Source organism: Macaca nemestrina, chromosome 6 (assembly GCF_043159975.1).
Source record: "Macaca nemestrina isolate mMacNem1 chromosome 6, mMacNem.hap1, whole genome shotgun sequence".
Taxonomy (NCBI): Eukaryota; Metazoa; Chordata; class Mammalia; order Primates; family Cercopithecidae; genus Macaca; species Macaca nemestrina.
The window spans coordinates 77,662,150-77,675,237 of NC_092130.1; the positions used below are offsets into that span (position 1 = coordinate 77,662,150).

The 13,088-nt window shown below is 37.0% G+C and overlaps 1 protein-coding gene across 23 annotated transcripts in view; it reads right to left on the bottom strand.

Moving 5' to 3' along the window:
• Positions 1-13,088, bottom strand: part of LOC105471068 (peptidylglycine alpha-amidating monooxygenase) — a 279,410-nt gene that overhangs the window by 161,248 nt on the left and 105,074 nt on the right. For 18 of the 23 annotated variants that reach the window (XM_071098668.1, XM_071098666.1, XM_071098664.1 and 15 more), the window contains exons 2-3: positions 5,478-5,942; positions 4,360-4,480 (exon numbers count right to left, since the gene is read on the bottom strand). In XM_071098668.1, the coding sequence (XP_070954769.1) occupies positions 4,360-4,480; positions 5,478-5,569 (213 nt within the window). In that variant the 5' untranslated portion in view covers positions 5,570-5,942. Of the gene's footprint in view, positions 1-4,359; positions 4,481-5,477; positions 5,947-6,118; positions 6,138-13,088 lie in introns of those variants that run through there. The other 5 variants (XM_011723420.3, XM_071098667.1, XM_024789481.2 and 2 more) reach the window with 3 other exon arrangements.

Sequence of the window (13,088 nt, forward strand, 5' to 3'; positions counted from 1 at the left end):
AAAAAACATGATTTTACAAAATTAAATATCTTCTTTCATATATATATATATATACACACACATATATATATAAAACAAAAGATTTCAAACCGATGAGACTTCTTTTAATAACTTCTCCAAGCAATATAAAGATGTATAATAATTTCTGAGAAAAGCATATACATTCTCAGTGTTCCTTTCATTTTCTTATGATAGGGCCATTTTTAATGAAAACAACCAATACTTAAAGATACTGAAAGATTTACTTCTTTGCGTACTTTATCCTTTATCCAAGGTTTCTCTTGCCTAGGTTTGTATTTTCTATTTTCTTCGTTTGGTTCACTTTCGTCTCCTTCACAATTACTGCAATGTGTTAGCTTCTCCATGAAGCCATTGCTGAAAGCCTAAGGGTTAGCAATTTCTTTCTAATGTCAAGGTGCATTCACATTTCCCTGAACACACATAATAATAATATTAGTATACATTTTCTGAGATCTTACCATGTGCAAGGCAACTGAACATCATGTCACTCAATCTTCAGAACAACCTTGGTAGTGTAGGATAATAAACTATTGTTATCCTTTCTACAGAAGAAGGAACAGAACTAGCTGGTTAAGAAACAAATCTGAGTTGAGACTGCAAGAGCTGAGGCCAGATGCTGTCAGCCCGGCCCCAATGCCTCTGTTCTAACCACTGGATTTGAGTTAGATTTAGGCAATAAACTTTATGGAAAATCATTGCAATTCTACCTTTATTTATTTTAAAATCAAACACCCAAGGGATAGTTAACATGTCAAATTGATATCACCGTATTATGACCATGAACTGGCAGTTTATCAAATTCTTTTGTTTTTTGATATGAGAGTTGGTGACAGCAAAAGTCCAGAGGTCCTGGGTGAGAAAGGGAATAAAGTAAGAAACAGTGCTAAAAGAGAAGTCTCAAGATATCACCACTTCACGTCTCTGCTGGATTTGAAGCCAGTGCCACGGAACACCAGATCCTGACTTTATCTCTACGATAGGCTGTTTAAAAGCTGTCTACTCTTCTCTCTAATCTTCCCAAAGGCTGGAAAAACACCAATTAACAGAGATTAAACACTGATTATCCATTTCTAAAAAAAGATGGAAACTATTTTCAAATTTTTTAAGTCAGAGAAGAGACAGAATGAGCTCAATTTGATTATAAAATTGATATTGCAACAGACAATAAACCACTTTTTCCAGACTCACTGGATCTAGTTTAATAGGAGAAATGTTTAATTGCCACTTTAAAGTCCTGTGGTATGGCAGACTGGCAACTCAGAGGCCTGACATGACTGGATATCCTTGATAAGACACTAATCTAGGCTTGTATTCCAACTGTAAAATTAGTTAGTTGCACTATCTGTATTATGTCTAAGGTGATTTCCACCTCTGTTCTACATCTGCTTGTTTCTCTATCTAAGCCTACCTAACAATCTCAAGTTTTCCAAAGAAAGGATACACATCAGACATATTGATGTAGCTTTCATTATTGCCAAAACTTAAGATGTACTTTATTTTAAAAAAATCTTGTGGAATGAATACATTTCTTTAATTAACATGATGTCTCTCAATTCCCAACTCAAGTTCTTGTTTCTCTGTTCCTTCTTTCTTTTAGAGTTTGTTGCTCTTCTTGATTGTCTCCCATCCAAAAAAAAAAAAAAAAAATCCTCTACCATTTAACTCAATGTCTTTCCTTGTTTTTACATTTTCCTTCATCCTCTTTTCTTTCAGGATTTTTAAACATTCTATCTCCATAGTCTAGTTATTCCTGAATTTTTTTCCTTTTATTTTTGTTCTGGATGATTCTATTTTCTTGGACCTTTTTTTCATTTTGTTTTTTGGTCAGTTCTTCTTATTTCCCTTCTACCTTTTGTTTCTTCCCTCTAATACTTTTTCATTATTCTTTCTTGCTTTTTCACCTCTAGTCTTCTTAAGGACTTGTGTAAAACTTTGGTTTTACCTTCATTTTAAGAAAATAATACTTTCTTCAAAAGTACTTATGGCATCAGAGCTCTTGGTCTTCCTCAGTGGAACACCAAATTCAGAAGGAAAGAGGTTCTGAAGGTTCTGTATCTACCTCTTCCTGGGCATATTCAATGGAGGGTCTACCATTTCTCATAAGAGTTTACAAAGTATAAGATCTGAATGTCAGCTGAACCAAGTTACATACTCATGGCACATGGTCAATAGAGTGATGGAGAAAAAATGGAAGAAATACTCAACAAGCAGTTCTGAGCTGTCAGGCAGAGCAACTGAATCACTTACCCAGGAGTTTCAGTTGCAAGTAAGACAAAACTCAACTCAACTTTATTGAAACAAGAAAGGCTAACGTAACTGAACACTGCGTAATTAGTGATGTCACCAAGTATCTACATTCTTTCAATCTCTCTGCATTGCCCTCTATGGTGTTAGTTTTATTCTAGGCATGGCTCCCTCATGAACTCAGCAGACCCTAGCATACAAGCCTACTGCTTACATGCAACAGAAAAATACATTATCAGCAAAAGTCCTAAGATTTGAATAGTCTAAATCACACACTTTCTTTTGAACCAATCATTGTGGAAAGGGAGGTGGGATACAGTCAATTATCAATCATGGTCCATGTGTTCCATCTCTGGAGCCTGGATAGGAAGCTCTTGGGAATCACATGGTCTCAGAGAAGGAGCAAGAAGGCAACCAGCTATTTGTCTGGAAAGGCAACCAGCAAATGTGCACTGCATGAGGCAAAGGTGAATACAGATAGCGCAAAATAAAAAGCAATTATTTAAACAATGTATGTTCTTTCCCCATGGAGTTATTTTGATAACTGTAGATTATAAAAATGAATGAACACATTTTACTTTATGAAAATGGAACTCCTCTATGTCCTTTTATAATCAATTCCTCTAAGACGTCTTTCTGAGATTACTGACCCCACCGCAATTGCCCATTAAGTAATTTAAATGTTATTAATCTTAAATAATGAGAAGAAAGAATAACAATAATAATGAACCACAATAAAAGACTATTTGATAAAATAATATTCTTGTGGGAAAAGAGTGCTTGAAAACCCAATTAGTGGATATTTTTAAAGAAACACATTCAGTTCAAGCAAATATAGGGAGAAAACCCACTTTTAAAAGTGAGAAAAGAGGCACACTTCATAAGTGAGCAACTGTTGTTCTTCTCTCCTAGTCTCAATCTCATCACACTTCTTGTGGTTAAATACTAAATAAAAAGCTTATGAAATTAAAAGCTAGCACAGTAACAACTGAAAAAGTCATCTGCATGGTCATTCGGGGATGAGGAGGGAGTGAAAGTCATTTTTACAGTGGTGGTTATTTATAGACAATCATACACAGTTCTTCAAATAAATGAATGCCAATTCTTAGTCCCGAAAAAAGGCCCATGCGTATTCTCTAGAGCTTTTGGATGTCAATTGCAAAGGGAATTCTGCCCAATAAGTAGAATACAAATACCTTTATTTTCCTAGTACTGAAAATAAAATAAAAAAGAAAAGAAAAATGGAATGTTATCTGCAACAATGAGTCATCAGCCACTGCAGCTCTACAACATCCAGGTCTTTCCCTGTCTCTGCAGCCCTTCAAAAGAAGAGGACTATCTTTTAATGACACACATAAATCCCTGCACTGCCTGGCTGCAAAGCATAATTAATTGTAGCCTTTTTATGCTTAATGAAACACCTTGCACACATGACAGCAGTGGGCTTGAGCTTCTTGTGTGTACCTAAAAGAGGGAAAGCCTTAGCAACAACCTAGTTCTACTCAAAATGCTCTATAAGTCAGATTTATATGAGCTTTGCCATTATTTCAGAATACATCTCTTATATCAAGCAAGTCAGGCTAAAGAAAACTCAAAATCAGCCACCTGTATGAACAGTTTTCTTAACTTTTAAAAGTGTGGAATGTTTTGTTTTTCAAATTCTTAGCAGTAAAAGCGTTTTTATTTCTTTACTTGTGGTTGCAATAAAAGGATACTTAAACAAAGTAGCTAAATGCAGCTGCTCAATATCATTTTCCTTTATTAGAATAATTTTTCATATTTTAATGCATACTTGCATGCTGCATTACAGAGGTTAACTACTCCACAGAGAATCTCAAAATGTAAATTTTCGACAATCCATTTCAAACCACATATGACAATATAAGTAAAATTTTAAAAACAAAATTTAAGTGAAAGATTCACCTTGAAAGACTTAACCCTCTTTATAATACTCAATTATTCTAGCCTTAGCTGGATTCTTGAAAGCAAATGCCTATGTTTAAAGAAGTTACTACAGCTGTAAATGCAGTTTCCTTACTTTAACTACAGATTGTATCCAGAACAAGTGAATAAGAAAGAAAGAATTCCTCTCACCTGTTTAGGTATAACCCCAGGCATGCGAATATCCAATGCAAAATCTGATGAATCAATAGGAATTACCGGTCTGGTGGTACCAAGACATTCATTGGAAAATGGTCTGGTAGTTTCTTTAAACCTTAAAAAAGAGGGCAATTTCAATATTTTTGAACATAATGGGATCTAAACTCAACACGAGAAAGCGAAAGAAAGGAATTCTGTGACCTTAAAGATGATTGATTTAAACCCAATGAAAACTCTAAAGATGTGATGACTACATAATTTTCTTAAACATACTCAGATTTTCATTTTATAATCCAATAACAATATATACCTAATTTGTAAACAAAATATAACCAATGCAATCAACCAGGCTATATGTAAAACTCCATTCAATAAAAACTTACATGTTTTTACTGAAAATTTATTTAAAAATTATGTCATATAAAAATATGTATGTCAAAATATATATTTGTTTCAAGTTAATGAAGATATAGTATTAATACATTACAAATTATCACAGGCATGCCAATTTTCAAATGGCAGAAATATTAACCATAACCCAGTAAAAATTTTTGTAACTATTTTCGGTGTCCAGAATTACTAGCTAGAAACAAGAAAGTCAACCATAATCTTGCTAGGAGGCAGAGCTGTTAGGAGGAAGAAATAAAAGACTGCGATGTGAATTACAAATGTACAAGTACATAAATATTTAATAAGGTAATTATGAGGCGTTTGTATACAGCTCAGTGTTTCCTTGTGAGCTATTACAGTCTATGATCTGCTTCTCCTCGACATTGATGTATCTTTATATTTTATTCTTCAAGCTGTTATAAACAAGAAGGTATTCAAGTCTAAGCGACTATATTGTAGTTCCTGAAATACCTCCCCAAGAGGGAGTGATTAGTATTGGAAATCACAACTTCTAATTGGAGTTTTGAAAGCCAGAACTGCTTGGCTACAATACAGTGGGCTTCTTCTGCACGGGGGACTTCACAAGAAGTTACTGTGCTAAAATTCCAAGTCATTCCAGCAAAGAACATCAACCTCGTCTTTTTTGCCAACACTCAGGTTCATAAAAGTGATTACATTTCTCAACAGCATGCACAGAAAGCACCCGAACAACGAACACCCACCTCTTAAAGACAGAAAGTGGGCTTCGGAAAGCCAAACAGCTGCTTGGAAAAACAAGGAGGAGAACTAGCAGGCTGGGGACGCGGCCAGCCATGTCCACGCCGCTCCGGCCCCGCCGGGAGAGGACCGGGCAGCGCAGCGCGGGGCTGGGGCCGGCGGTGGGGCAGCGGCGCCGCCAGCAACCGCTACTTCATGGCCGGGGCGCGGCGGGCGTCCTGCGGCGGCCACACACCATCCGCCCGCGAGAGCAGCGAGCTGGCCGCAGCGAGGCGTCTCGGTCACGAGCGGCGGGCAGAAAGCCGTGGGCAGGCGGGACTTTTGTCCGGCCCGCAGGCGGAAGCTTTCCTCCCTCCAGCGCCGCTAGCGTGCCCTGGCGCTGGGGCTAGACGCGCGGATGCCTTATCACTCCGGAATGACAGGGACTGTGAGGGGTATCACCCAAACCCGCGTCAGTCATCATTCAGAACCTGCAAAAATAGAAGCAGATAATGGATGACTAACACGTTACAGCATTTGTCCTCAGCAAATCCCAGTTGAGGTTCTTTAATAGATTAGTAGTTTCACAAGCTTGCGCCCAAGCCTGGGGAAAATGCTGGTCTATTGAGCTCCCTCCCCCACAGCCAGCCCCCAAGATTTCACGAACCCCGAGTAGAGCCGGTGTTCTGTCTTTGCTTGCTCTTCCTCCCTCGGACCCACTCCTGTTTTCTTTTCCTACTTCTTCCCCCCTTTATCCCTCACAGCCACCCCACTCTGAATTTCTGCTTACTTCCTCTATCACTGTTTTCTCTCAGCAAAAATGCTCTTAATACCTCTTTGCTGAATGTAAACATCATACAAATGACCGGCTAAGGCACAAGGAAACAAAACAAAACAAAACGAAGAGATGCAAAGACAAAGCACTTGGATACCACAGTAATCAGATAGGAAAAGACTTTGAGAACAAAGGCATGTTTATATACATGCATCACAGAGCTAGAGATCCAAGAGGAAAAGATACCTCCTACCAAGAACTCCCAAGGATCATCACAGAATTGCCCAAGTTCTCAGAATTATTTTAAAACAAACCAAAACTCTACAGCTACCATGATACACGAGATGTAAATGCCCATTTAAAAATCCTGCATCTCATATGCAAAATAATAATTTTGTACTTAGAAGGCATGCCTTCCAAAAGATATCCTTTCCAAAGTCTGGAGTTTTACAACATAATTAGAAAGAGTAGGGAGACTCTAAGCTGCCCCCCAGATGAATTTTATCGACAAAGGTTACGATGAAGAACATCACATTAACACAAATGAGAGGCCTGAAGAACCAGTGTTATAGCTCAATGTGTTATAAGAGGACTCAACTAGGCTAAACTTGAAAATATTCACATTTTGACTGAATATATTTAAGACTATGTATCAAACCTGCAAATTTTAGTCTGAAGGCATAAATTAAAACTGTATAATTCACAATATAAAAATACTGTACTTCCAAAGAAAGAGATTAAAGTTTTATTTTAATCAGTAACTATAAACATGGTTCCAAGAATCTCAAATGAATTCGATGGGAAGATGTGTAACAGTAAAAAGAAAAAATAAGGAAAAATCATATTGAAATGCTTCACAGTAATACATCAGCCTCTGGAAATCACAAGATAGTGAAGCTAATCTAAAACAAAATGAAACAAAACAAAAACCTAGAACCAAAACAAATAAAAAAGCACTAACCTTAAATGAAGTGAGATTCTTCATGATCAGTGTTTTATAGATAGAAGAAACATACCATATACCAAATATAAATAAAACCTGACTTAACATCCAACCAATTCAAGGATGCTTGAGGCTCACCAGCAAAGACCAGCTAATTTACATAAGCAATGACATTTTTAAAAGACTGATAATATTTGTTTGAACTTTCTCTTTGGCTTGCTGTTTGAGCTTTCAGAAACAAAAACCTTCAGCTTTATCCTTATCCTGTGGGTAAAGGAAAGAACTCCTTATGAAGGAAGAGAAACAATTGGCCTGAAGGCTATGCTATTGCCTTTGCTAGCAACAAAGTATAATCCTATCAAATGACAATACTTCACATTCCCTGAAGTTTTTTTTTTTAAATATATATATACTTATATATATATATATGAAGAAGGGGTTATATTTTAATATTTCATTCAGAACAGGATTCAAGGACAGTCCCTCTTCCAGTTGGCAAGGAGATTTGGTATTACACAAACACTTGAAAACAAATTAAGTATTAAAATTCTCTAACAGGAACACACCCTTAAGTACTAGCCTTTGAAAAAAATATTCCACTTATCTCTTTGATTTTATTACCTTTGATGTCCCTAAACCACCCACTTAAAGAAAAGGGAATTAAAGTTGTGGGTAGAAGCACAGTTAGTATTTGTAGCCATGAATAGAACAAAAGGTCTTATAAAAATGAAAGCTAATTATGCTTCTTGTTTCTGGATGACTTGCAAGCTAAAGACAAAATACAAATCCTCATATGAAAAAAAAAAAAAAGTCCACCCTTTTTTTTTTATAATTCTGGATAATGTAGAACATATAATAATCACATTTTATTAGTATTCTTAAGATTTAAAAATTTTAAATATATTTCGCTGAGATAATTCCTTCACTCATCAAAAAAAAAAAAAAACCCTTAGTTTCAGAACTTTATACAAAAGATTGTAATACATACTGGAGTTTTATAAAATGAATAAAACTAAAAAAGAATATAGTCTATTAAGGGAGATGAGAACTTTACACAGTAACATAAGGTATATTTAGAATGTAGTATTCTATATGAGTACTATAAAAAGAGACTCAGAATTTTGAAGAAGGAAAACATCTTCAAAAGGAGGGCAAGAAAAAAGAAGAGTAAAGCAGTATTCAGTGGAAGGGGTGGCTATCGAGCAAGCCTTGGAGGACAGTTGGAGTTTCCACTGTGGGAGGTCGACAGTGAGCATTACAGGTACAGGGAAATGGCAGGAGCAAAGGAGCCCAGCTGGGGAACAGAGTATGTTCATAAAGTAATAAAAGTTCTGCCTCCTAGACTCAAGCTGCAGGCCCAGATTTACTATTTTATTTGTAATACAAAGCAAATGTTCTGTTTACATATTCATAAAATCTTCAGGTAAGAATGATTTATAACCTATACCTATATGGGTATCAATTCTGGGAGGAGTATTAGTAGTAGTTAAGTACAGCTTAGTCCAGAGGACCATAAAACTAATATGGATCTTACAAAGTAGGCAGCCCATTCCTTCCAATTTTCATAAAAAAAAAAAAAAAAAAAAAAATAGCTGGCATTTATTGCTGGTCAAAGAGCCAAATAAATATGATGGCCATTTTGACCATTCATTCGTGTATTCATTAATAAGAGACCCAGTACAGCATAGTGGGTACCTGTAAACTGAAGGAAAACTGCCTGATTCCTGGGTCCACTATGTATTAGCTGTGTGAAACTAGACAAGTACCTAACCTCTCTAGCTTCAGTTTCTTCATCTGCAAAATGGGCATAATCATATTATCTACCTCATTGGGCTGTTGCCAGGAAAAACTAAATTAGTACCCTTAGAACAGTGCTGGACACATAATAAATGCTCCCTATTATTGTTGCTGCAACAAATATATATTGAATGCCTGAGACTCTGAATGCTGGGGATGGTGATAATCAAGACAGATAAAGTTCCCACTCTTATAGGAATTACTTTCTGCTGGAGAAAAACAAATAAAAATGACTACCAAACTGTAAATTTCATTTTCTTTTAAGGAGATTTTATGCAGTTTCCTTGAATGACTTATGATTAAACTGACTAAAGGGTGCATATCCATTCACGTAGCAATTTGACTTCTGAGGATTAATTCTTAGGCAAAAACTGAACAAGGTACAAGGCACAACTATGTTTATAAAAATGTTTATTAGTATTGTTCGTAATAACAAAGACCTGGATGTTTATAATGGCAAAAGAACTGAAAGCAATTTAAATGTCCTTCAATAGGAGATTTGTGGAAAAAAAAACTTAGAGTTATAAAAACCAGAATACTATGCATCCCTTAAAAACAAAACAAAACAAAAAGACACTATGTGTCTATTTTTAAAGCCAAGGGCATTTTTAAAAAATTTTTTTATTTTTTGAGACGGGGTCTTACTCTGTAGCCCAGGCTGGAGTGCAGTGGCGCGATTTTGGCTCACTCCAACCTCTGCCTCCCAGACTCAAGCAATCCTCCTGCCTCAGCCTCCCGAGTAGCTGGGACTACAGACATACACCATCATGCCCTGACAATATTTGTATTTTTTGTAGAGACAAGTTTTTGCCAAGTTTCCCAGGCTGGTCTCGAACTCCTGAGGTCACATGATCTGTCTGTCTCAGCCTCCTAAAGTGCTGAGATTACAGGCATGAGCCACCACATCTGGCCTCCAAAGGCATATCCTATAACATATTTTTTTTGCATAGCTTACAAATTTTTAAAGAACCTGAAAATTATAGAAATGCTGCAAGTATACTACAAATAACTTTTTTCCATAATCATTTTAGAGTTACTGACCTGGTGCTCCATCATCCCTAAACACTTTAGTGTGACTTCCTAAAAACGAATACATTCTGCTACATAACCTCAATAAAACCATCAAAATAAAAAAATTCACGTGAATACATTACTAACATCTAATCCTCAGGTTCCAAACTTTGCCCACTGTCCCAATAATGTCTTTTATTAGCAAAATCATCCAGTTCAGAATCAGGTGTTCCAAGGAAAGTTGTCATGTCTCCAGTCTGCTTCACTCCAGACAGTTTCTCAGTCTGTCTTTAGCTTTTATGACCTTGCCTCTATGGAAGATTACAGGCTAGTTATTTTGCAGAATGCCTCTCAATTAGTGTTTATTTTATGTTTCATTAGGACCAGATTCAGGTTATGCATCTTTGGCAGGAGTATGACAGAAATGATGGTGTGTTCTTCTCACTACATCTGTATTAATTGTCCATTGCTGCATATCTAATTACCCCAAAACATAGTAAGTGAAAACAATAAGGATTATCTTTCATAGTTTCTGTGCATCAGGAAAAGCTTAGCTGGGAGGTTCTCTTACGAGGTTGTGGTTTAGATGTGAACCAGAACTGCAGTCATCTGAAGGCTTGACTAGAACTGGAAGATTTGCTTGCAAGGTAGCTTGCTCACATGGCTGGCAAGTGAGTGCTGGTTGTTGGCAGAAAAAAACATGTCCTCAGTATGTGGCCTCTCAGTCAGGCTACTTGAGTGTCTTCACAACATGGCACTGGGCTTCCCCCAGAGGGAGCGGTCTTTTATTATGTAGCATCAGAAGCCACACACCATCATTTCTCTAACATCCTGCCGGCTATACAGGTCAGCCCCACCCACTGAAGGAGAAGACCACCCACGGCATGAATAGCTAGGTGGGGAGGACCATCGCTTGGAAGCTGCCTACCACAGCATTTTATTAAGTGGCCATGATTGTGACTTGTCTCATTACTGACAATATTAACTTTGACCATTTGATTAAGTTGATGTCTTCCAGCTGTTTCCACCATACTGTTAACTATTTTTTCCCTTTATAATTAATATGCTTTGGTGAAGGTTATTTTATTATTATTATTATTATTATTATTATTATCATCATTTTGAGACAGGGTCTTGCGCTCTGTTGCCCCAGGCTGGAGTGTAGTGGCATGATCTTAGCTCACTGCAACCTCCACCTCCAGGGCTCAGGCGATCCTTCTACCTCAGCCTCCCAAATAGCTGGGACCACAGGTGTGCACCACCACACCTGGCTAATGTTTTTTTTTTTGTAGAGATAGGGTTTCACCATGTTTCCCAGGCTGGTCCCGAACTCCTGGACTCAAGCTATTCGCCTACCTCGCCCTTCCTAAGTGCTGGCCTTTGACATATTCCTATCATCCTTTGAACATTTCCTTGCTTTCTGCCCCTTTTCCCACCTGGGCTCAAAGCCCTGCACCAGAACTTCCTCTTTGTGCTCTTTATTTCACCTGTCCTTTGCGAACACCTTATACCAGGCTGTGCACACATCCTCACCCTGTTTGGGCTCTGACACTCCATGCCAGGTCACCAACCCCATCACATGGATGCCTCCCTACCTAATATGGGCTCTATTGCCCCATGCCAGGCAACCCTTCCTCAATATCTACCCTGCTTTGCCCTAGATAGTTGCTTTAGGACTGAACTGGTCAGGAAGAAAAAAGACTTAAATTTTTAAACAGCTTATTATAGAACAGCATACATATAGAGAGTCGTGTGTCACTTAACAATGGGGTTACGTCCCGAAAAATGTATTGTTATGTTAGGCCATTTCATTCTTGTGTGAACATCATTGAGTGTACTTACATAAACCTAGATGGTATAGCCTATGACACACCTAGGCTCTATATAGTCTATTGCTCCTAGGCTACAAACCTGTACAACATGTTACTATAGTGATTACTGGAAACAACTCTAACACAATGCTAAGTATCTGTGTATCTAAACATAGAAAAGGTACAGTACAAATATGGTGTATAAGAAATGGTACATTTGTATACGGCACTTATAAATGGAGCTTCAGGACTGGAAGTTGCTCTGGGTGAGTCAGTGAGTAAGTGGTGAGTGAGAGGCCTAGGACATTACTGTACACTACTATAGACTTTATAACGCTGTACAGGAGATTTTATGCAGTTTCCTTTAAGCTATACTAAATTTATTTTAAAAATCTTTCTTCAATAATAGATTAATCTTAGTGTAGTGTAGCTTTTTACTTTATAAACTTTTAAAAATTGTTTAACTTTTTAACTCTTTTGCAATAAAATTTAGCTTAAAAAGCAAATGTGTTGTACAATTATATAGAATATTTTCTTTATATCTTTATTCTATAAGCTTTTTAAAAAAAATATTTTTTAAACTTTTTAAGCTTTTTCGTTAAAAGTGAAGACACACACACACACACACACACACACACACACATTAGCCTAGGCCTACGCAAGATCAGGATGATCAATATTAGTTTTTCACCTCCACATCTTGTCCCACCAGAAGGTCTTTCTGGGCAATAGCACACGGAACAGTCATCTCCTATGATAACAATGCCTTTTGAAATGCCTCCTGAAAACCCTGCCTCAGGCTGTTTTACAGTTAACATTTTTTTTGTTAAGTAGAAGGAGTGCACTCTAAAATAAAGATTAAAAAGTATAGTATTGTAAATGCATAAACCAATCATACAGTCGTTTATTATCATTATCAAGTATTATGTACTGCACGTAATCGTATGTGCCAAACTTTTATGTGACTGGCAGGGCAGTAGGTTTGTTAACACCAGCATCACCACAAACACATGAGTAATGCGTTGACATTATGATGACTACGGTGTTACTAGGTGATAGGAATTTTTCAGCTCTATTATAATCTTATGGGACCACCATCACATATGTGTTCTGACATTGACTAAAGCATCGTTATGAGGCATGTGACTGTATTTAAAAGTCTGAAGTAATGTAACTTAAACTGTTGCATTTCCAGAGATTTTCTATGGAGATGGTTGGGGAAAAGGTGGAGTTCACTGTCTACTTATATGCTTTTGTAGTCTTTTAATTTTCACTGGCTTGTATTACTTTTGTAACTAGA